We start from the raw sequence: 25,657 nt of genomic DNA on the forward strand, positions 1-25,657 counted from the left end.
CAGTATAGGTCTTTGCAGAAAAAGTCTTCCCTTAACCTTAGGGTAAATACGATTACTATATTGGCCTACCTACAAAAGAAAAAGAACATTTTAATTGTGCCAGAGTTATATTGATTTCGGATATGATCATGCAGACCCATTCTTAAAATCATGTTTAAAAAATAATCTGTTAATTTGTAGGGCCCATTTTAATGATTCATCATTGTATATTGAGCCAGATTAGTAGCTAACATTTTTTGAGTACTTACTTTGTATAAGGAAGCCACTGTTTCTCTTGAGCCATCTTTTTAAATCCTCACAGGGAGCCCTTTGAGATACAGAGAAATGAAGTCACTTGTCCAATGTCACATAGCTAAGAACGGGAAGAGCTGGGATTTGAACCCTAGCAATCTATCTTAAGGAAAGCAGCCTATATTCTTAGCCACAAGGTTATACTGGCTTTCAAAGTAGATTAGGATACTTAATGAAAAGTTCTTCAGATTTGCATGAGTAGCTCAGATTATAGTTGAAGTGTGAACTTGAGCACTGTATGCAAGTATATCAGAGTGAGAGAGTAGGGGCAGAAAACATTTGTTTTAGGGAATACTGGGGACAGTATGCAATCCAGAGGACACGAACATAATTCTTATTATTTTTCTCTGCCAGTATGAGGTGAAAGCTCCCGTTCCTTCTGCCTGTTTCAGGAATATTTGTAAGCAAATGGCAAAAATGCATGAAGCTATATTTGATCTCCTTCCAGAAGAACAAACACAAGTGAGTAGTAATTCCTCATACTACATTTTAATATATAACCTATAATATGCATGTAGAATTGCAGTGTTTTACAGGCTTTTGGCACAATTAAGCTTAGTTCATATTCTAATATTATTTTTCCAGTTGTTATATTGATTTGTGAAACATGGATAAAAATTTCTGACTTCAAATTGTCCCTTATTCAGAGCAGTAATAACCTTGCTATATAGTCAGCAATTCTAAAAAGCAGTTTTCTGTTTGTCCATTGAGTATTAGAAAGCCCAGATTTTACTTAAATCGTTCGTTACATTATTAGTTTGAAAGTCAGAGTTGGCATTTATCAAGGAATATAAATTATGTTACTATGATTATAATCCAAATTGGATAGGGGAAGAACTAGTGATAGAGTTAATAATGAGATGACAAGAAAGTAACCCAGTCAATATGCCTTATCATTAACATTTATTAGACCAGTATAAGTGATCTGTAATACAGTGTTTCCCCGAAAATAAGACCTAGCCAGACAATCAGCTCTAATGCATCTTTTGGAGCAAAAATTAATATAAGACCTGGTTTTAGTTTACTATAATTAAATTATAATTAAAATATAATTATAATATGAGACCGGTTGGGTCTCATATTAATTTTTGCTCCAAAAGACGCATTAGAGCGGATTGTCCGGCTAGGTCTTATTTTCGGGGAAACACGGTAGGCACAAACTGGGAAAAGTAGCAAAACGGGTAGTCTTTATCATCTCTCACCTATGAAGTATCCACCCACTGTCCCTACTGTCTTCCTGTCAGAGTATTATCAGATCTCTTCATTCTTCAGTGACACACCTATTCCCCACTCCCCTCGTTTCCCCCTTAGTACTTCCAAGTTTCCAGCATTCCTTTTTTCCCCAGTCTGTCTTTTACCCATCTTAGTTTATTCCCTCTATATCAGGTGATCTCATTCAAGCCTAGTTGTAGAATGATACAGTGTTATACAAGTCTCTTTATTGTATGACTAATAAATTTAACTTTCACTGGGATTTTTGCTATTCAGACAAGTTTGTTATTTCAGCTTGTCTCTAATTGGTTCAATACATGGAAATGGTATTTAGGAGCAAAGGGTAGCTTCCTTAGTGTCTCAGGCCTGCTCTCGCTCCTGCTAGTCTCCTTTCCCATGTCCCCTCAGACTTCCATCCTATACTAGCTATTACCATTTTTCTTCATGCTTCTGTAGTTTTCATTAATCATACTGACCTCATGATTAAATATCATCCAGCTGCTTTGGGGCTCAGTGCGGACTGAGGTGGAGCCATAAGATATGGAGCGCCCACTCAGGTCTCTTTTTTCCTTTCTCATTTCTTCCTAAGCCAAGCCATCCTTTTCATTCCACATATAAGATCCTCTACCTCTGACTTTGTGACCTTCTGGATTTGCCATCTGGGTTCTTATTCTGGAGTGAGGCGTAGCCAGGTCAGGCAGTTGGACGGACATACAGTATTTCACGTGTTTTTATCTACGTCATAATCTAAAGGGAATTCTTGTCAAAGCTGGGCAAAAATGATAGATTTTGTCAGTATTGTCACTTGAATACCAGTAATTCTACAAAGCTTTTCCATAGATGACTTTCTACATATTTTTCCCATAGAAAATGTTATTCCACAAAACCATTTCCATAGATTAATTATATGTAATTTCAGGTCAGGTATTTCCCAAAGAAGTGTTGGGCATTGCATTAAAAAGTGCCTACAGGAGCAGTAAAATACTTTCAAATTATTTTACCATCTTAAAAGGATGAAGGTATCTTTGCCTCTACCATTGAGACTTTTTTTGCTTTCTCTATCAAGTTCCTAGTTAAAATACTACAGAATTCTCCATTGTTTTTATTCTTTTATTCCTGTCATGGTTGAATTCTACTTGCATTTTTCAGAGGACTTCTTCTAAGGGGCGTAATGGCAGTGATAAGTCCTATCATTAAAAAAAATACTGCTGAAAAGGGGGAAAGAGCTTTTTATCCAACTAAGAACAAATACTATACTGAAATAGCAATAAAATACTTAACAAAGGGGCATTTTAAAAGCATATGCCAAAACAAAGGTTTAAAAAAATTTATTTGATTTGACATTTATAACCTATTTATGTCTTCTATTTCAGTAGAGATTTAAGAAACGTAATTTTCTTTTTTTTCCAGATGTTATTTTTAAGAATTAATGCAAGTTACAAACTCCACTTGAAAAAGCAGTTATCTCACTTAAATGTGATAAATGATGGAGGACCTCAAAATGGGTATGTTTTCAACATATTTTTACCACATACTCACATATCAAATTGTTTGATTCGTTTTTATTCATTATGCTCTCTCCTTTTTCACTATAATCATGCTGGGGCTCAAAAATTATAAAATCAGTGAACTCTTCCTTTTTATCTCTGTCTATGTTAAAGTGTCTTATAAATGGTCAATTACTTAACTGACCTTACGCGTCCGTTTTGAGGCAGTGTGGATTAGTTAGTGTCACCTCCTCAGGTTACCCAGTAGTCTCCCCCTATCCAGACAGGACTCAAACTCCTACTTTGTAGCTGTGCCTTATTTAGAAAATGAGAAGGATAAAATCTACCTAATTCCTTCACAGGGTTAACAAAAAATAAGTATGTATATGTACGTACTTTATTGTAAGCCATTTAACAAATTGTATGTATTATTGGTGAAATCGTGTGGCGTATAAGAAAAAACATAGGCTTTAGAATAAGAAAATTTGGGTTAAATTCTGCCACTTACTAGCTGTATAACTTTGAGGTCACTTACCCTCTCTGAGCCTTAATTTTCTGAGATTTGAAAATAGGGATGATAATATAAAATTCTGTCACAAGGTTTTTGTGAAGAGCAATGTACATAAAGATACGGGGAAAAGATTACACAAAATGCAAAGCAATGATCATGCAGTTACACTTTAATATGATTTCCTTAGTGTGTTACCTGTTCCTTGGATTTTTAGGAATAAAATATTTTATTCCATATTAAAGGAGTTTCAGGCTTAAATTTCAAACATATAGGAACAAATGAAAAAAGTGTATTTTGGAGTCAGAAGTTGACCTTGCCCTTAAAAAAAAAAAGTATACTAAATTGATTTTGCAAAAACTGTTTGGAAGCTTTAGACTGCTTAGTCAGCCAGGCTGAATTTAGGAGTTTTATGCAAAATTCTGATTTACCCCCTTGATTATTATTACCTGATTCTTTTTTCCCCTTTTTTTAAAGATTTGTTAATTTCAAAGTCACAGAAAAGTTTAAATATAGTATAATGAACACTAAGTACCTTTCAGAGACTATTCAAAAAAAGCAACAATATTTTTAAGCCCCACTCCACCCTTCTACTTTTATTCCCCTAACTATATCTGGGTTGGTTAATTTTTCTGAGACCAATAGTTCTGAAGCATGCAAACTAACTCATTACCTGTTTTTTGGTTTTTCGTTTGTTTTTTTGTAATATAGCGATGTGGAGGTCAGTACAACCTTAGAGAGCTTCACTCACATACTTTCCAAGACACTAATTCTGTGTGAGTTGATTCAGGTCTTTGATCCCTTGAAAGAATTCCCTGAAAATTAACCTATGGACTAGCCAAAGACCTAATCAACTGCTTGAAAGGATTTTTTGCTGTGATGGCTATAAAAATGTATGTTTTCTTTTTTTCAAAGTGAAATTCACATACATAGAATTTTAATTGTTTTACAGTTAATTCAATTGCACTAAATGCATTCGCAACCACTTCTGTGCAATGAACACCAAACATTTTTACTACCCCAAGAGGAATTAAGCAGTTGCTTCCTAGTTCCCCTTCTCAGGACTGTACTTACTTTTTCTTTTGTGACTTTTTTCTATTATATTTTAAAAATAGACATATAAACAGTATTTGTATTCCTGCTTAGAATTGATTAACATGTCATTTTCACTTGAAAAAAATGTCTATCATGTTAAAAAAAAAAAGGCATTCCAAATGAAGTTGAAGTCCCCTTGACCCCATCCCAAGTCTCATTCTCTTTCCCCCAACCCTTAGGCAATACTTAGAACTTACGTGTTCAGTAAAATATTAAAGCTGGACTTCCTCCTGTCTTTTACAGACTACTAAATCAAGGTCTCTTATTTGTTTCTCCATGGGCTACGTCTTTCAAAATACACATTTAATCAGACCAGTCTCTGTTTTGCATGCAGCTTTGATATTTATCTGAGCTTTCTTGCTGTGATTTTTCAGGTATAGGCATTAATGTGACAGCTCAGTGCTCAAAGGTGTAATTCTCTTTTCATCAAGTGTTGTCATATTAGTACTGTGATTTTATTAGTTATATGCATGTATAGTCTAATGACAACTGATCACAGAAACATTTTAATTTAACCTGTTATTTTTCTCTATTTTATTTCATTCTAAGATGTCTTTATTATGTTGGGCAGAATCAATTATGAAACCGAATCCAAGCTGCATTGGTTTATTCTTTTTAAAGATATTTATTGTTGAAATAGAACAGTAGATGGTCTATGATAGCAAGAATCCTGCTAAGATATATTGACATTGTCCCTAGGAAATCTGAATTTTAAATAATAGTTTAGCTGCTAGGATAAGCCCCTGTAAGCATTGCTATTTTAATTATCTGAATAGAAAGTGTGAGATTAAAAATAATTTTCTCTCCATGTTTAGATTGGTCACAGCAGATGTAGCTTTTTACACTGGAAATCTTCAAGCCTTAAAAGGCCTTAAAGATTTGGACCTAAATATGGCTGAGATCTGGGAACAGAAGAGGTGATGACATATTGGAAAACTGGGCAGCTTATCTGACCATGGGATGTATGTGCTTGAGAAGAAAATATGGATGCCTGTGATTCAAGAACTGAACCTGGAACCCAAAGTGAACCGGGGTAGGGAAAGGGGCAAAGGAAAGTATCAGTGTTGGGAAACTGGGATTCAGTGGGGATCGACAAGGAATGCCAGTTTTGTGCTTCCTTCAGTGAGGAGTAACTGATCAGGTGTCTATAACATTTTTCATTCTCTCTGGAAACAGACTCAGGTTTCTTTGGACCAAATCCAAAAGAACACATAGCTGTAACACAGCTGTAGTTGACTAGAATGCTCTGTATACTTTATATTAAAAAATGCTTTGCATTTCTTTCAGTGCAATGAAATTCATATGGTGTCCCACCTTATTTAATGATGGTACAATTTAAAATATTAAAATCTTAGTCAACCTCTGTAGAAAGTTTTCTCTATGAAAGTAAAGCTGTTTGAAAAATTATTTTTTTACAGATCTTTCTATAAAAAATAAACATCTTTTGATTGCTTGGATTTAGGAATTCAATTTTTGTTTTAGTGACCAATGTGGATTCAGGCTTCGTATGTCGCATATTTAATCTTTCTAACCACTGCTGTATGTCAGCTGGGTAAAGCCTTCCTGAATAGTCTAAATACTTGAAAGGATGATCACAAGTAACCATTAAGAATAAGATATTGGCGTTTATTTATGCAACTAGTTTAAATACTTTTCAGAAGTGGTATACGAAAGCCTGCAGTTTAATAGTTGTATTTTTATAAAAATATCTATGAAGTTTTTTTCTTTTTTGCCTTATTTCTAGCAGAGGTAAGAATACATTTTTGTATATTCTGCCTACTTATGAGTTCTCATTTTAACATTTCGGTAACATACAGAATATGGTTCCCTTGGGTTCTTGTTTTTAAATTACTTTTGCTGCGTATATGAACAAAGACCAGGGAGAAATAGAACTTTTAAAATATAGGCTGCTGTGTTGGGGCCAGAAATATAAGGTGGTGAGTAAGTTATTTAGAGATTTTTATAATCCCTACCTTCAAAATTAAAATCAGCAGCACTCTACAAATGCAAGTGCCTGTGCCTCACCTACCAGGATTCCTGCCTAAGCTGTCAGAGTGCCTAACCTGTGGTGATTATGTACAACGGAGTAGTCTATGTGTGCGCTTCAGTTTCCTAAAAGGAAAGCCTGTTTTCTTTCCTTTATCATTACAGAGGTATGTCATTGGTTCTTAAATTGTTTAAAATAAAGCTGTAAAAAATTACCAGACTTTAAAAGACAACTTTTTTTTTAACGTGTGTACACAGTAAACTTTAAACAAGCAGCCTACTCAAAAACAAGTATGGGAGAATTGGAAAATGTAATTGATTTTTAGAGAAAAGCCACAAATTAAACTACCAGTAGACCTGATTTGAAAGGTTTTTCGTGAATATTTTTCAGTGACAACAAGCAAGCTTCAAGAAATGAAGCTTCAAGGGAACTTTTTATAACGTTATACCCCACCCTCTATACTAGAGAACAAGGATGGAAAAAAAATGCTCTACCTCTACCCAGCCCTTCCCCTTCAGCTGGGAAAAGAAACACCGCTTTGTTTCAATAAATGGAGAGTCTGTGGAAGGCATGGCAGGCATCCCAGCTTTAGAACTAAATTAAAGGTACTAAATACCTTCAAGTTTAATTTCTATGGAAATGATGATGTGGTCAAGATTCTTAGAAATGCAAAAACTTGATTTTTTAGGTAACAGGTCAGTGAGTACTTAAACTATTCCAAGAGCGAATCTTCCAACTGATGTACTTACTGTTGAGCAGTTACTGTAAACCATTTTTCTTCATGATTTCATAATGTTAATGTTGAAAAGCATAAGTGTACACATCTATTGCTTCACAGCTTTATTTTTGAAATCACAAGCAATTCAAAGTGACCATCATTGAGGCCTCTGTTAAAAGATTTTCCAGCAGAGCTGCCCCAGTTTTACAATATTAACAGTATTGCACTTTAAGATGAACTAACTTTCAGGGTCCTCTTCAAAGAAGAAAAGTATTGCTTCCATCTGTGTTTTTCTTAGATTAAAAGCGTACTGCGGAAAATTCTACTTTAAAAATTAACACTGCAGAGTACAGTAACATAGTCAAGTACCTGCCTATTTTAGAATCCTAGACAACATTTCATTGTAAGAAACTATTTAGCCCATAATTAGTATAAAGTGTACACAGTATTTTTCATTTCAGTGGTCCAAGATACGAAGGTTCCCAGATACAATCTTGTTCTCTAATACGGCTCCAGGTGGGATGTCAATTCGATCACCGTGATTGGCGATGATAATAACCGTTCCCTATGTGACAGGGAAAACAAAAAGCAAGAGTGTACTTGCAACGGAAGCTGAAATGCAGTTGATTATTTTCTTACAATTATCAAGTTTATGCAGAACTTCATTTGTAATGCAGTAATTGTATTTATAAACAATATTAAACATGAAAAACATAGCATGTTAAGGCCACCAGCATTACCTAACTTCGTGAAGAAACTAAAGGGTGCTTGGTTTATATTTACGTATTGGTTTGGGTTGGGTTTGTTTTTTTTTTAAGAACAGTTTACTGATAAAGTTTTCTTATTTTAAGTGAGACTGTTTAGATGAGGCAGTATCAGCAATAAACATATAAAGATCTATATATGCAAAGTTATATATATATATTTATATATATATTTATATATGTATCTTTTTGTTGTTTTCAAGATCTTCACTTAAATAGCTTTAATAGGAAGAACACATGAAATCTAGGTATGAGATTTTAAAAAATCACTTGATTAGGAAAAAGCTGTTGTATCTTTGGTTCATAGCTTTAATACTTATACCCATAGTCCTTCCTATTTCTTATGCTAGGCTGGAATGATGGTCATAAAAGTACCCAAGAACTACAGCAATGTGAACGAATGTTTATACTGATGACAACAGATTAATAGGAATAAATTATTTTCCGTATAAATGAAGTTGTCATTTTTAGCTACTTTGATTCAGATTCAAATAGTCATTTTTAGTGAGCTAATGCTAATTTAACAGTGATTCTATTTTAAAGATTGTCATATTTCAATAAAACAGTACCAGCTCAATTATTTATTAGTGTTTGCTTTCCATTTGAATGCAATATTCCACAAAATTCCTGTATACAACAATTATGATTGTATTTTAAGTATGTTGTATATCTATGGAAGGCAGTATTACTACTGTTGTGGTAAGGTATTTCATTTTTAAAACGTGTATCTTATAAACATCTGGTACAGACTAAGAAGTATTCCTTAAAATAAAGGTAAACTTAGGACTAGAAAATGAAACCTGTTTTTGTAAAGCTGTAAGAACTGTATTTTTCATAACAACACACCTTTAATGAAACATTCTTGCCAAATGTCACATCTCCTGAAACTGTGAGGTGATCCAATTCAAGCATATCTGGTATACTTTCGAATCTCCTTAGATAATCCTGAACCTGAAAGAAAAATAGAGACATATAAATTATTTGAAAAATGGGATAGGGATTAAATTAACAAAATAATTTAACTGAACCGTAAAAACATTCTGTTTATGGCCAAGCTCAGGCCCTCTATGGGAAGAACCTATTTGTTAAGCACTCACTATTTGCAGGAGAGACCTGGAAGTAAGAATTGTCCTGACAATCAAGCAATTACAATATAACTGAGTAGATCAGACATTAGAAAAATAAATTAAAAAGACAACCAATCAATATTCTAAGATCTAGATGAGTAAACACTAATCTGGAGCAGAAGCAAGCTAGACTGGAGCTGGGCTTTAGGGATGAGTAGGAATATATTTTAGGAAGAGCAACTGCACAAATTATCATTATAAATGATCACTGTCTTTTCCTCTTATTCCCTTATATTTACGGGCACTAGAAATTGCCCTATATGGCCTTGTGTCCCATTTTGCCAAGAAAAATTGGAAAACTTCACTGGCTTCTACCACCACCACCACCACCCCCCATTTTGCCCCCCGACCCATTACTCTGTCCCTCCTAGTACTGGGGTTGGACTGTTTCTACTCTAAGTTAACACCAACTCTTCTTGTGGCTGATTCGAGAATATTTTCTAGCAATTCTCCTTTCTCTTTAATGTTTTCCCCTCTTGATTGCATCAATTTGCATCAATGTATAAACATGGTACACATTCTCCCATCTTTAAAAAAACAAAACAAAAAAACCTCTTAAATCTTATATCCCTTCCTGTCTATGGCTACATTTATGTTTTTCTTTAAAGCAAAATTCTGGAATAAGTTGTCTACATTCATATCTCTAACTTCTCTTCTCATTCTCTTTTTAAATCCATTTCAGTCAGATTTCAAATTCAGATTTCAACCTCTATACTGATAAATCTGATGAACTTTCATTCATCTTACTCTATTCAGCAGTAGCACTGGACAATGATCTTTTCTTGAAATATTTTCTTCATTTGGCTTTCAGGACACATTCATGCTTTTCCTCCCAATTCCTCACCTGCAACTCCTCAGTCACCTTTGCTGCTTCCTCCACCTCATCCTGTCCCCTAAGCCTTGGACACCTCAGGGTTCCGTTCTTGGACCTCCCACGTCCACCCCCCACTCCCTAGGTGATTCGAGTCTTACGGCTTCACATTACCAGCTACAAGCTGACAACACTCAAATTTACCTGTCTCGTCTAGATCTCTCCTCTGAGCTCAAGTTCTCCATTTGAAGATCTAATAACTACAGTTATCTCCAAAATTTAACTCCGCTTCCGGTTCCCCCTAAACTTACCCGACCCAAGCTTGCTTCCTTCTCAGTAAACAGCAATTCCGTGCTTCTAGTTGCACAGGCCAAAAACCTTGGAATCATCCTTACTCTTTTCTCTCTTACCCTTCCATCTACTCCAACAGCAAATCGTGTAGGTACAACTTTCAGTGTATCTCAGAATGTCAACATTTTTCACTATTTTCACTGCTACTGCCTCGGTCCGAGTCACCGTTGCCTTTCGCCAGGATTCCTGCGACAACCTAGTCCCTAGTCTCGCTGATTCACCCCTCAGTGTACAACCCCAATGGCTTCTCATCCATCTGGCCTGTTCCCTCTCTGATCAACTATCCACCCCACCCCCAGTCCCTCACTTGCTCTCTGCTCCAGCCATACTGTGCTCTGTAATGTCCCTAAAACATATTCTTCCGAAGAGCAACTAGCCATTGCCCACTCAGCCCTGTTCTCACAGTGGGGCAGCTAAAGTTCTTACCTCCTGCGGGGTGTGGAGGAGGCTAGAGAGGGGAAGGAAGTGAAGGGAGAGAGGCTAGCAGAAATATGGCTGGCATTCCCATCTCAGCATGTGAGAAGATGATGGGTCTTGTATCACCAGGATTTTCCCAACCCAACCAGGCTGATGAAACAGGCACTAAATAGGGAGACTCCCAAAATGCCACATGGTATCCTGGAAATTCCAGCCCAGCCACAGGACCCAGAATCATGTCCGTCAATATAAAAGGCAGTGCACACATCCACAGCGAGTGGTACTAAACTGCAACCAGGACTAGAACAGACCTGGATGGCACAGGAGGCAGCCCCAAGGCTCACTCCACCACTGTGTCAACCTCAACATTTCACGTGATGACACTGTTTGAATTCCACTTATGTTAGGGTGGGCTTTTACTGTCCTTGCTATTCCCCCTGCCTGGAATGCTTTTCACCCCAGATACCTGCATGACACACTCCATTTCTCAGTGAGACCATCCTGTCATACATCTGACTCACGCTTTATTTTTCTCCATAGCATTTTCCACCACTTGGCAGATTATACATTCAATTTATTTGCTTATCATCCTTATCCTGCTAGAATATCCATGAAGGCAAGGATCTTAGTCTTTTATTTACTGCTAAATATCTCGGACCTAGAATACCACCCAGCACATGGTAGAGGCTCAATAAAGGTTTGTGAAGCCAGAATTAATATTCTCCCACTGATGAAAGCAGTAATAGTCTTAGGGGAGACAGAAGCTATCTTTATAATTACATACCTTTGTGAAAGAACTGCCTAATTTCACCAAGGGCACTGTAGGAAATTCCCGCTTTTCACTCATTGTCAGAGATCCTGCATTAAGGCTGTAGAGGTTTGACATCACAAGCAAGAGATCTGATGTGGTTTTGACAGGCAGAAAGCGGCTTCTAGGAACATTAATACCTAGAGAGTTCTCAAAACTTTTAATGGCAGCGCCTACGGCAGTTTCTAACTGAATGACATTCAGGCCTCCATCCAACGTCTGTAAGAAATGGAGAGGGAAGGGAGAGAAACAGATTTTAGCAACTTAGTTCCATGTAGGCAGGTTAATATTTGGGGAATAGTTTCAGAGATTCATTGAACGAAACAATTTGGAGAACTGACATTTATCAAGGACCTACCATAAGCAGGTACTTATACATGTGATTTTTTCTCCGTCATAACTCTTCTGTTTAGTAATATTTCCATTTTACAACAAAGCACTGAAGGGTCAGAAAACTCATGCAAGGTGCCTGTGTCCAAAGGCCTGGAAGTATGGGTGACAAGCAAGCTGAGGCAGGTTCCCTCCTTTGGGGAGTGCCCTTGCTCTGGCCACTATTGCAGCCCAGGGCCAAGTAAGGACACATGGCTTAGCATGCCAAAGGGGTGGGTGCAGACTGAAAGATGGAGGCAGGAACTGGGGAGATTGACGAGGCAAAAAGAAGGAATGGCCAATATACTAGACAGGCCAGACCAGCGCGTAGTGGGTCTATGCGTGGCCTGCAGTGACCTCAGGAATTCTGGAGCCGGTGAGCGGCAGGACGGCACTTTGGCTTACCTTCGGATTCACAATGATTTCCATGTCAATAGCATTCTGTTCCTGCAGCCTTTTAACTGCTGCAAGAGAGATCCAGAGGTTGTTTGTATTGAATATTTTGAATTTTGACACAGACTTGAACTCATCGACATGTGCTTTTGGCACCTGAGCGATTTCCACCAGTCTCAATTTGCCTTCATACTGAGTGAGCGTCCCACCCTAGAAAGGCAGAGAAGAGCGAGTGAGTGCCGCCACGTCTCTCCCCCTCCTACCATGTCACACTGCTGATAGCCTATGAATGTTATCGAAAAGACACTAATAGTAAAATCCCCCAGAAATAAAAGGCACTGGCAGTGATTTAAAGCAACACACGTGAAAGCAGAATGAAAGTAATTTAGGATGCCTGTCATTTTATACTGTACATTCGCCCCCCTGTCCATAATAAAAGCCCTGGGATTACATCAGTCTTCCTCACTTTCTGAAGGTTTGCTACAGGAATAGCCAGCCATTCCTCTGATTCCCAGACCACCGTCCGTCACCAAATAACCAGTCCCACCACCTCAGACCTGCTCCGACTAGCTCTAGGCTGAGGGGAGAAAAGGGAAGACAGAAGCACATGTGGACGAGAAGTGACCCGAGTGGCTGAGGCCACGGCAGAATGGCAAGAGGGGAGTGGCTCCCTCATTCATCCTGTGAGGGAGTCACTTAGAAGAGGCACAGGACCCAGCCCAGGGACTGATCACGGTAGTATTCACACTGCCCACTGTTCTTACTCCCTGTGGGTAATGAGGAAAACCTTGGGTACCATTTCATCAAAGGCCAAGTGCTACCACCACTGAACATGCGGAGTTTAAGAATCAAATTTTTGCTTTGCGCCAAAAAACTGCATTTTTTGTGCAACTAAGGAGATATTAGTGTTAAAAAATATAGAGAAATACATGCTGTGGAAATAGAAATAGTAAAATTTCATTAAAGGAACAATGAAATAAAAACATTTAAGCACCATACTAAGAGAATATTAAAAGCTTGAACAAAGGTACTGAAAATGTTTTAACATTACAGATTTATGTTATAAATATGTGTGGAACTGTTCAGTTAAAATTGACCATACAGATCATTCAAAAAATAAAGGTGATTGTAATACCATTAAATCTGAATTTATACACACACTGTTATGTCAGAACGTGGGGTACTCTACACAATACTATCTCACTGTCTTCCAGTGAGGTCAGCAAAGGGAGAAATATGTTCTGCTTAATACAGAAACTTTCCAATAAAAAGAAAGTTTGAACTACATAACCTATGAAATGTGAAGAGGGGAATCCCCGGAGTGCTTCTTCTCAGTATTTACCTTTACATCTGCGCGTGTTTTATTTGTGACTTCCATGACAAATTCACAGGGTTTTCCATTGGGTGGGTTCATTAGATGATTAAGAATATAAAGATCCACTGTGGCGCCCAGATTGTCTATGTTAGACACAAAAATATACTCTTTGCCTTCTCCTATAAAGGTATCCAGCAAACCAGAGTTGTAGAAACTGGCGTAAATGTCACCGTGACCTGGAGGGTACCAAGCTTCTGTATTTTCCCCTGAGTAGGATACATCCTTCGCTACAGGCAGTAAAGATTCTTTATTAATCCTTGGGTACCTTAGGAAAAAAAAGTTCTTTTCAGTATCAACTCTAGAGCATTCCAGACCTTTAAGAAAAACAATGCATTTAAAGTTAAATAAAACTTCCCTCCTTTTCAGTCTTACTAACAGTAAGTAATTTAACCATAGGTGAATCCATTTAAGAAACTCTCATCCAAAATTCAGTTTCCTAGATAGTAATATTTGCTGCAAAAATTTTTTTCCATGGTCATACAGATGAGAGGCCATATTTTTGAGATATTAATAGGTTTCATGATTCTCTAAGAGGGGAGATATTTTAAGTAAATTTTCTCAAACTTATTTTGTTGTAGAATTATTCTTTTCCCTGGAAACCTATTTTGGAAAAGCTATCCATTCTTATGAACAGATATATTCGGGGATGGTGCTCTCTCTTTCCCAGAAAATCAACAGCAGGTCAGTGCTCAGGGAAATCTGCTGCCTACCCCTAGTGAGCACGAGCAGGGGCTGGCAATGGGGGAAGAGGAGCTCGCCCTGTAACAGACTGAAGACCAACTGGAATATGGGGGCAGGCCACCTGCAACATAAGAAAGTGTCCAAGGAAAAATGTATTAAAAAAAACAAACCAAAAAACTAATGGTACAACTTTATAGAAATATCCTTTTGTACCTGTTCACACAGACCCATGTCTGTCATTAAATGGAAGCCTCATTTCCCCATTTGTCTGAACTTTATCACAATTCATTAGCTGAATTCCTTTTTATTTATTCTCTCTTCCCCAAAGTAGATGACTTTCTCCAGAATTTATATTAGGATGTTAAAGAAATCCCCATAGGAAAGGTTATCAGTATTGTGGAATACAGATTTTCATAGCCCCACCTGGAGCCCAAATATGCCCCCAGGAAGCAAAGACCTAAAGCTGTCCTCAGGTATTCTGGACATGGGACAGAATCCCCAACAGATTCTCTTTTAAGAATTGGAGGTTACAGAACCACAGAATGATTATAAAAATCAAATCTATTAAATGTTCAGCCTTAAAAGCACCAAACACTTGCAAACATTTGTCTTCGGCACGTGTATATCCCGAGTCCTCCTTTCCCAGGAGTAACCCCTCAGAGTTAATATTTTTACTCCTTGTACCTGCTTTGGTTAAAAGTGTAGATTTTCACACGACAATGACTGTACTTCTGCAGTATTTTTTTTGTATCTTCATCTGTGTTAAAAGAGTTCATTAGAACAAGAGGAACATCTGTATTGTAGGTTTTGTTCAAATGCTAGGGAGGAAAATGACAGATTACCCACACTTATTTTTCTTTTGCTTAAAAGTATAAAATTAATGTGCAATTATAAATCACAGAAGTCTGGAACATTATATGCAACCAAATACATAGATTTTAAATAAATAACTACTTAGCATAAGCCAGACATTTTGCTAAGCAATTCACCATGTACCTGCTCATTAAATCACAACTTTGAGACAGAAACTATTGTCTGCATTTCACAGATGGCTAAACTGAGGCCAGGGAGATGGCAGGTCAGCGACTGAGCCAGAAGCCCTCCCTCCCTGGGGCAGTCTGACTGGAGCTGTGCCCGGCCACAGTGCCCCGTGGCCTGGCTGGATGGGTGAGTGCTGACTAAGCGTTTAGTCTGTGTCCAGAGCATCGTGCGGGTGGCAAGTACAAGTGTTACAAACACATGGCTCCCTGGTTTCAGGATTATATCCAGAATTGTGAATCACACCTGAACTGAAATCTTTTCAATCTTTAGAAGGAGCTAAGGGCCAACACCGAATAGGAAGAAAACAGGGTCTTAGAAGTCAGTCTGAATTAGTATGTTCAAAGTTTGATTCTGCACTTACTAGCTAGAGAAGTAGGGCAAGTAAATCAACCGCTCTGTGCCTTGGTTTCCTCATCTGTAGAATGGGGATAAGAGTACTTATCTCAGAGTTGTTGAGAGGAACAAATGAGCAATTCATGTAAAGGGCTCCGAATAATAGTTGGTTACAGTACGTGCTGGATAACCGTTAGCCGCTGCTACTGCTAGTGCTATTATTGTGGCTGCCAGCACCGCATCTGACACTAGGGACAAAGAGATGAGAAGATAGAGCCGCTGCCTCTGAAGCTTATGGGCTGACTGATGACTTGATCGTAAAAGAGAAGCCAAGAACAGTTCTGAGCATCTATGGCACCCAACCACCTATGTGAAATTCTCCCCAGCCTCCCCAAAGGGGTTAATAAAACCGCATCATTCCAGCTGTGATGAAGGCTGCCACTAGAAAGAAAGGAAGTGTGTGTGTGGGTGTGTGGGAGGAGGACGTACAAGGAGAATCCGAATAGATTCAGAGATTTCAGCAACTGCAAATGCTATTTAAAGATCAAAAGCTCTTACATCACCCTAAGGATTTGCCCTTAGGAGCACCAAACCGTCTTATACATTAGTACAGAGACTAAAGATAGCAAGCTCCCTGACTGGCTCAAATCCACACCTGTTATGTTACAAGGTAATGTTGATAATAACCTAAGAACTAAAAACGATTGATAATAAACTAAGAACTGAAAGATCAGGAGAAAGGCTTAATATTACGCACTTCAATTTGTTGAACGGTCAGATCCAAAAAGGTGTTCTCATTCCTCACACCAATGAGACTTTTGGGGCCCTTGCAGCCCATGCTTGTTCCCAAACCACCGTTGAGTTTTACCACCACCAGCTTGTTCAGCACAGAAGATACATTCTCCGGTAAGCCCCTGGCCTTTATCTTTTCATAGGGTTGAATCTAAAATTTAAAAAAAGAATTACAGAAGTGAATTCAAACAGCTTTATGAGAGATTAAAACAAATCAATCCCAGGGTTACTTCCAGGCTGCCTTAAAGAGTTTTACTTTCTCTGTGGAAAATTTCAGCTGCATTTCCTATAATGTCACAGGTCCTACTGGTTCAAAATCAAGTTCTTATCGGAGTCGGTAAACGAAATGCTATTGTGATACAGCGGCTTCAAGTCGTCTATTATTAAGTTAGGAGAATTCCTTGGTGCATTATATTTACTCACAAGGGTTAGCAACTGGGACCAAGCTAATTATTTTCCAATTATCTTTTTTTTTATTAGTTGCAGGTGTACAAAACAATGTATTAGACATTTCACCCCTCACAAACTGATAACCCCTTGCCCCCAATCTATTATCCCTCGGAAATCATAGAGATAAAACTGAGGGTTGCTACATGGGAGGGTGGGTGGGGATGAGGGAGAAGGTGAGGGGACGAGAAAGCACAATCAGTAACCACAAAATTGCCATGGGAAAGACAGTTGGGGGAATATAATCAATAATGTTGTAAAGAATTTGTAGGGTATTTGATGGACACTTGTTTTATTAAGGAGACCACTTCCAATTATCTTTTAAATGCCAAGAATTTCCATTTAGTAGTTACTTTTGACTTCCAGAAAAAAACTGTGGAGAGAGTCTTGTAGAAGAGTGCTTCATGTTCCTCATCATTTAGAGGTCTCACAAGAGTGTGAAAATCAATTTCACTGAAAACCCCTAGTTCACACATTCATTTTAGGTAAAACTGTTCGTTTAGAAATATTTTTACCTATTTAATGGTTCTTTGAACATACTTTTAAAAACATAGACTACAAAGAAGCAAAAATTTTTTCTTTATGGCGAGACAGGCCTGTTTTCCAATTTCACCTAAAAAAATTTCATTGTGAAACATCATACATACAAAGTTTATAAAATATACATATACAGTTGAAAGATTAACCTAAAGAAAAAGGAACGCTGCCATAATTTAGAAGCCTGCATGTGTCTGTCCCTAATCACTTTCATCACTTTCCTCTCCCACCCCTAGTGGTAACCACCATCTTGACTTCTATTCGCTAGTTTTACCACCTATGTATGTCTCCATAATAACATTTTTACTTAATTTTGTCTCTAAACTTTTAGATAAATTGAATCATACCATGAAGTATCCTCTTGTACCTTGCTTCTTTAACTCAATGTTATATTTAAGAATAAGTCACATTAATGCATGTAACTATAGTACATTCACTTTTCATTGTCATATAGTATTCAATCTATATATCCATTAGGAGAAACAAAAGTGTCATTATTCACAGATATAATTTTATATACAGAAAATCCAAAGACCCTACAAACAAATTAGAATCATGTCAGCATAGCAACATTGAACACACATCGTCAATATTTTTAAAAAATGCTTTTGGAATCATTGTGCACTATTGGTGGGAATGTAAAACTGGTGAAGATGTTAAGGAAAAAAGTATGGTGGTTCCGAAATAAATTAAAAATAGAATTATCATGATTCAGCAGTTCCACTTCTGAGTTTATACCCCCAATAATTGAAAACATTCTCAAAGACATGCTTGTACACTCACCTTCACAGCAGCATTATTCACAATAGCCCAAAAGTGGAAGCAACTCAAATGTCCATCTACAGATGGATGGATACATACATACATGCAAAGAAAGGTACCAATTGTTTGATTCCAAGAAGTCAGGACACTGTCTAAAGCTTATTACGGGTTAAATTAGGTGGGAAGCACAGCTTTCCACCATGTAAATCACCCTATATGCCAATAGAAGTTCTCTCTGTTGGTCAGGTTGTCCACACCCTCTTCAGGGACTTCACGAAGCAATCCCACAGAGCTCAAGTTAGTTCCACAAACCAAGGGCACCTGTGTTAGAAAGTTGCTTGGCAACAGCTGAAGTTACACTGAACACACCTAGTGACAGACATTTTTCAACCTGCTCTCCACTTTCCCCTTCTCACCTCCCTCAGGAGAATGCACAGATACCTACTCAGGAAAAGTGTTGTTGGAGACAATAGGGAGTACCAGGTACTGTGGGGTACGGCCTCGAAGTGACTGACTGAATCACATTAGTCAATTACTAGTGCTATCTTTGTGCTTTCCATCCTAATCACCCTGTCTTTCTCTCTCCCAGACATGAATAGAATTCAGTGTTCTAAGAAGACCTATACTGCAACTAAATATACAGTAGGGCAATCTACTACAGGTGAGGGGGGGCAAACCCCATGAGGCTCCCTGCACTGTGTAAGGGAGGCCTGGCCACTCATGTTCTCATCTCCCTGGGATAAAAGAATTGGTCAACGACACAACTTCCTCTGGGGAACAAACAAAAGAAAGTTGTTGGCAATCCACCAAAGAACGTGATTTAAACAACATTCTGCCCTCTAGGATGTCGATCTAGTTTTTCTGCAGAAGCTGAAAGATTTTTTAAAGGATCTTTTAAAAACTGCCTGCCGTGATCTGTGTCCTGCCAAGTCTGTGCACAACTTAGTTTCCAGTTAGAAGAAAAGCGGATTCATCACACAGTCGTGGACACACTGTTCCCATTAGCAACAGTACAACCCAGTTCTTGGTAACATATTTGTGCTATTCCTGGAGACAGTGCCAAGTTCCCCAAACAAGCTAACAGTACCTGCCCTGTTACAATTCACAAGGGTATGATTATTGCACTCTGAAAGATTTTTTTTTTCAACAAAAGCAAGTTTGCCGGAAAGAATGATCTGCGTAAACAGAAAAACAAGTTTGGAGTGACTCTGCGTATGCACAGGATGTGTCCCAAGAACATCGGCTTATTCCCTCAACCCTTGCTGCACAGCGCGCGTGTGCCACGTTCCATGCTCGGTACCTTCGCAGATCGTTCCCTCATTTCACGTTTCTAAAGGTAACGACCAAAGTCTGGGTCGTTTGAAAGCTCCTACAGATTAATTCATGACAGAAAAATCATACCTAGACCAGAGATTTTTCTTTTTCATTAGGGAAAGCTGGCAAATCATGTACGAGTACTTTATCCCATGGTTCACCAACAAGCTCAGAAACACCCCCTCAGCCACCAAGCTGAGCTACACTGCTATTTCATAAAGCAAAGAAAAGCCATGATACAGAATGGCCCTCAACCTTCTGCCACCAGATTGTCAGGACCTTCCTGCATATTCATCTTTGCTGCTTCCTCTTCTGGTTATCAGAGCTGTCTCCCACCCTATCGCAGTCTCTCCACCAGCATTCATCTCAAGAACCCCATTCATCAATCATCCAGTCTCATCTTTAGCCTCTCCTTCTCCGTTCCTTTCCATCAGCATGAATATATTCAAATAGTTGCCATCTAAAACCCCCCAAAACAGCAACACATATACTCGCTCATCCTTTCCAGCACCCACATCCTTTTTTTCTACATCTTCTTAGAGGCAAAACGTTGCTACATTCACGTCCCTTTCACTCCTTCAGCTACTGCAACCTAGCTGTCACCATCATTCAATGAACTGATCTTTCAGAAAACTGCAATTCCATCCCCTCTCCCCCGCCAAAACAAAACATTCTGAACAAAATTTACTTCAGTACAGTGGAAATTTCATTCACAGAATATAAAAATAATCTTTATTGAGAGACGCCATTTACCTCCCAGTGTGACGTTAATATGCAAATAAAGCAAAAACTAAACTTGAACTCTCTCCAAACTGAATTTCAATGAGAAGGCTTCTGTTTGGTTTGAATAAGATGATACGTGATGTAGTTTGAGATGGTCACATGCGTGCCATTTTTACTTGCCATTCCATTTTGACTTTTCTTTTTGATGATCACAAGTATTGAAAACCTCAACTCTCTCCACGGCAAGCTCTCACAACTTGCTCTGTCAGTTCCTGGATGCAGGTTTGCGCTAGAAACACCAGAATTCTCCAGACTGTGAGGGCTCAAAGGCTCATGTATTTCCTGTGCTTTCAAAAGTCAGTAAGGTCATGTTTGGTGAAGCCTCCATCCCTCATGCAGGATTGCACCATCTTCAGTGCAAAGCTCACAGATGCATAAGAATGAATGACAGTGACATGTGGCGCTGCCTCTCCTCTGCAGCAGCAGGACCTGAGCGCTGGCCGGCATCACAGGTACTATCTGTGCACGGAGCACCAAGACTTCTCTTCCAGCACAAGTTCTGCTTGGTTTATAAATGTTATCATTTTAAAACATTTTCAGAAGAGGTTAATTAATAATTCTTCTTTGAGGGAACCAGCATGCACACGATGGATTAAAACCATTTCTTGGCTGCCTTGAGAAATGTCTGAAATTGCAAGCACATGCTAAAAGGAATTGATGTAACTGCTGTTTCCTCCATGAAATGATTCAAATCACTGTAATAATCTGTATCAATTCCAGTGTGAATGGTATCATTTGACAAAAAATGATACTGAGGCATACAGTTCAGTGGCTGAGAGCACAGGCTTTATTGCCAGGCTGCCTGGGTTTGAATCTTAGACTCCACTGCTTATTATGGCAAATTGTTTAATTGCTCTAAGCCTTTTTCATTTGCTTCATTAATTTGTTATGAGGACAAATGAGACAATGCATGTAAAGTGCTAAGAAAACTGTGTGGCCCACGGTAAGAATTCAACTGCTGGCTGCTATTATCAGTATATCACCGATCCAGACACTCTTTCTAATCCACCCCACATTTTATCATTTTTGCAACCAGGATGCATCATACAACCAGTGGGGTCTTAGAATTAACTGGTTGCACTTTTTTATTTCTTACTGGTACATAAAATGTGCAACTGATAAACAATGGCATAAATTTGATAAAGGATGGTATTGAGTTTCTCCCTCCGCTTCAAGTCACAAAGCAAGCTTAATGATCTCCTCCCTGGTATGGGTTTCACCCAGTCTCTCTCCAGTCAAGTGTAGCTTAGGATAGTTTAAGGCAGGGGTCAACAAACTCTAGCCTGGGGTACAATCAGGCCTGCCAGCTGTTTCCTACAGTGTTACTGGAACACAGACACGCTCATTAGTTTACATGCTATCTGTGGCGGCTGTCTTGCTACTATGACTGAGCTGACTAATCATGACAGAGACCGCACCACCTACAGAGCCTAAGCTGTTTGCTATCTGGACCTGCACAGAAAAGGTCTGCCAAACCCTGGGTTAACACAGGCTTCTGAGATGAGAAAAACGTTTTGATAATACTTCTGACTTTCCAAACTGCTTCTCCTATAATGGCTCCATATTGCCTGACGACTTCTCAGGATGGCTGCAGAGAGCTGGGTCTCCCTTCTGCTATGCCTGCTGGCTTCATGTTTCCACTGGCAAGAACACTGGCATATAACAATCCCCAGGCTTTTGGAGCTTCTCACGTTTGTCCAGAAAAGCAAAACCAAGGATATATAACCGGTAGCAGAACTCAGGCAATTTTCAGAACAACAGAAAGAAAACCTAAGATTAAAAAATCTTCCGTCCACTTGTATGAGGTATCTAGAGTAGTGAAGTTCATAGAGACAGAAAGCAGAATGGTGGTTGCCACAGGATGGGGTAGGGGGAAATGAGAGTTGTTTAATGGATACAGAGTTTGCGTTTTGCAAGATGAAAAAGTTCTGGAGATCGGTTGCACAACCATGTGACTATATTTAACACTACTGAAGAGTACACTTAAAAATGGTTAAGACGGTAAATTTTATGTTACGGGTTTTCATCACAAAAGAATTTTTAAAATGTTTAAAGCATTTTGTGAGGGTGTATATGTGCAAGAAAACATGTACTTTGTCAGGGAGTCCAAGAACCACATAGCAAAATCATCACTTCCTTTTGAAGCCTCTTGTGACCCTCATATCCCAGAGGGAATCTGGAGCGGCCCCCACTTATTGCTTCAAGTACTACCAAACTTCTATCACAGCAATTATTACACTGTCTCCTCATTGTTCAGTGCTACGCGTCTGTTCTATGACTATAAACTCCATGAGGGCAGTGACTGCCATATGGTTCTGCCCCACCATATCCATCACCTCTAAGTGTCAGGCTCACTGGCAGCACTCATATATTTGTTGAGTAAATAACTGAATAAATGAATGGAACAAGTAGAACTATTAATAAATGAAATATATTCACTGAAAATTATTTCTTGTCCTATTTTGGATAAGGAACTTATTTCTTTTTTTATTAATACTAAGTTTAAAGCAAAAGTGGTTTCATTACTAAGAAAGTTAAGGATGAAGAGGTCATGTTAGAACTGAGACTTGAACTGGCATAAGAGAACCTCACAAATATGCTTTTCTCATCTGATTATAAGATGCAAAATACCTGCATAAAACATATACTTGGAGAGTGTTAACATTAAAATAATCTGTATTAGGCCTTGCAACACATGAACCAAGGTCCAAAATGACTCACTGTAGGGTGAGGGTTGAGGAGGGGGGAATGGGATGCTCAAAGAGTGGTACTGCCACCATTACCCATGCTACGATTTTCCCAAGAAGCTCAATTCTGGAGGACTGGACCGTCCCGTACTATGCACACAAGGGCCGTGGTTAGAGCCCCTGTCCAACAACATTACCTGGGATTTCTCCAAGTCAGTCATGGAACTGACACCAAAGGAGCCACGTCTTTATACCATTACTATTTATAAAGTGAAACAATAAATAAATAACTAGAATGGAAGTAAGAATCACAGACTCATGTGATTAGAAGTAAGACTCATGGAAGAATCACAGACTCCTTAGGCACATCCCCTTCCTGAAATAAAAGTCCTGTACATAAAGGCATGTGAAAGAACATAGTCCTGGCGAAAACTAAAGACTGTTCAATTCAATGTGGAATCAAAAAGTAGGGAATTAGATTTGTCAATATTTGGTAAATTAGTATTAGTATATTTGCTTAGATTAGTGATTCTATATATTACCACTTAAAGCTTTATGTCAAGGAAAAAATGAGACTCTTATATCCAGCCATGTTCTCAGGGCCATTTCCTTAAATATCACTGTTTCCTTCTGGTAGAATACTTTCACATATTCAGGATCTCATTTTATCTTTACACACACACACACACACACACACACACACACACACACACACAAGTCTCTAATGGCTTTGCCATTAGCTGACTGCAGTTGGGAAATCACCATATTCAGAACAAACCATCCTGTGTCACTCACGTCAGATCCTTGGCCCAATTGCCTGTAGTAAATCTTTCAGAAAGATGAGCAAACATTAGCTGCACAATATACTCTGATTCATCTTAAAACAAACAAACAAACAACAAAAACTATGTACTTTTACTGGGCATATACACTAACTTTCTCAGAATGCCTTGTCATTTAAACATAGACATCTCAATGTTTTTGGACTAACAGACTAAGAGTATGAAAAGCTCTGTTATTTTATGGAGCAAAACTATTGAAGCTAAATATCATATTGGAATGATATTCTTTATGGCAATTCTCTGCCTCAATCAAAAATAAAAAAGTTGACCCCCATATAACTCCTCCCCATTAATAAACAACAACCCCAACCTTTTTGAGGACTTTAAAACAAGAACAATGACAATCGTAAATTAACCGGGGACCTTGTGTTCCCATTTCTTATAATTTTCAGAGTATAGGTATTTCACCTCCTTGGTTATTAAATTTATTTCTAGGTATTTTATTCTTTTTCATGCAACTATAAACGGGATTGTTTTTTTAATTTCTCCTGATCATTTGTTGTTAGTTTATAGAAATGCGAAAGCTTTCTGTATATTAATTTTGTATCCTGCTACTTTACTGAGTTCTTTTATTAATTCTATTAGTTTTTTGGTGGATTCTTTAGAGTTTTCTATCTGGAATATCATGTCATCTGCAAATAGTGAGTTTCACTTCTTCCTTTCCAATTTGGATACTTTCATCTCTTTCTCTTACCTGACCGCTGTGGCTAGGGCTTCTAATACCACACTGAGTAACAGCGCTGACAGGGGGCATCCTTACCTTGTTCCTCGTCTTAAAGGAAAAGCTTCAGCTTTTCACCATTGGGTATGATATTAGCTGTGGGCTTGTCATATGTAGCCTTTATCACGTTGGGACAAGTTGCTTCTATACTCACTTTGTTCAGTTTTTATCATAAATGGATATTGAATTTTGTCAAATACTTTTTCAGCATCTACTGACAATCATATGATTTTTGTGCTTGTTTTTGTTGATGTGATGAATCACATTAATTATTTTGTCACTGTTGAAACAGCCTTGCATCATTGGTATAAGTCCCAGTTGATAAAGATGTATAATCCTTTTAATGTACTGTTGAATAAGGTTTGCTAGTATTTTGCTGAGAACTTTTGCCTCTATGTTCATCAGGGATATTGACCTGTAATTTCTTTTTTTGTAGTGTCTTTGTCTGGTTTTGGTGTCAGGGTAATGCTGGCCTCACAGAATGAGTTTGGAAGCATGGCTTCCTCTTCAATATTTTGGAATAGTTTGAAAAAGATAGGTACTAATTTTCTTTAAATGTTTGGTAGAATTCATCTGTGAAGCCATCTGGTCCTGGGCTTTGTTGGGAGTTTTTTATTACTGCTTCAATTTTATTGCTAGTAATGGTCTGTTCAGTTTCTCTGTTTCTTCCTGGTTTAGTCTTAAAAGGTTGTATGTTTCTAGAAATTTATCTATTTCTTCTAGATTATCCAATATGTTGGTATATATTTTAATTGTTCATAGTATTCTTTAATGGTCCTTCATATTTCTATGGTGTTGGCTGTAATCTCTCCTTGTTCATTTCTCATTTTACTTTTTTGGGCTCTATCGTTTTTTTTTTGATGAGTCTTGCTAGGGGTTTGTTAGTTTTACTTGCCCTTTCACTAATCTTTTGTATTGTTTTTCTAGTCCCTGTTTTATTTCTGCTCTGATATTTATTATTTCTTTCCTTCTACTTTGGGTTTTATTTGTTCTTCTTTTAGTTC

The 25,657-nt window shown here is 38.1% G+C and overlaps 2 protein-coding genes across 7 annotated transcripts in view; one reads left to right on the forward strand and one right to left on the reverse strand.

Moving 5' to 3' along the window:
• VPS54 (VPS54 subunit of GARP complex) overlaps nt 1-6,050 on the forward strand; it is a 94,933-nt gene extending 88,883 nt beyond the window's left edge. For all 4 annotated transcript variants that reach the window (XM_081069332.1, XM_081069330.1, XM_081069329.1 and 1 more), the window contains exons 21-23: nt 646-753; nt 2,914-3,008; nt 5,409-6,050. In XM_081069332.1, coding sequence (XP_080925458.1) covers nt 646-753; nt 2,914-3,008; nt 5,409-5,514 — 309 coding nt within the window. In that variant the 3' untranslated portion in view covers nt 5,515-6,050. The remainder of the gene's footprint in view (nt 1-645; nt 754-2,913; nt 3,009-5,408) is intronic.
• A 1,355-nt stretch (nt 6,051-7,405) lies between these two features.
• The window catches only part of UGP2 (UDP-glucose pyrophosphorylase 2), a 37,570-nt gene continuing 19,318 nt past the window's right edge, over nt 7,406-25,657 (reverse strand). For all 3 annotated transcript variants that reach the window (XM_081069334.1, XM_081069333.1, XM_081069335.1), the window contains exons 4-10: nt 16,526-16,711; nt 15,079-15,212; nt 13,681-13,978; nt 12,351-12,548; nt 11,553-11,795; nt 8,909-9,013; nt 7,406-7,863 (exon numbers count right to left, since the gene is read on the reverse strand). In XM_081069334.1, the coding sequence (XP_080925460.1) occupies nt 7,756-7,863; nt 8,909-9,013; nt 11,553-11,795; nt 12,351-12,548; nt 13,681-13,978; nt 15,079-15,212; nt 16,526-16,711 (1,272 nt within the window). In that variant the 3' untranslated portion in view covers nt 7,406-7,755. The remainder of the gene's footprint in view (nt 7,864-8,908; nt 9,014-11,552; nt 11,796-12,350; nt 12,549-13,680; nt 13,979-15,078; nt 15,213-16,525; nt 16,712-25,657) is intronic.

Source organism: Rhinolophus hipposideros (genome assembly GCF_964194185.1).
Source record: "Rhinolophus hipposideros genome assembly, chromosome: 12".
NCBI classification, from domain to species: Eukaryota; Metazoa; Chordata; class Mammalia; order Chiroptera; family Rhinolophidae; genus Rhinolophus; species Rhinolophus hipposideros.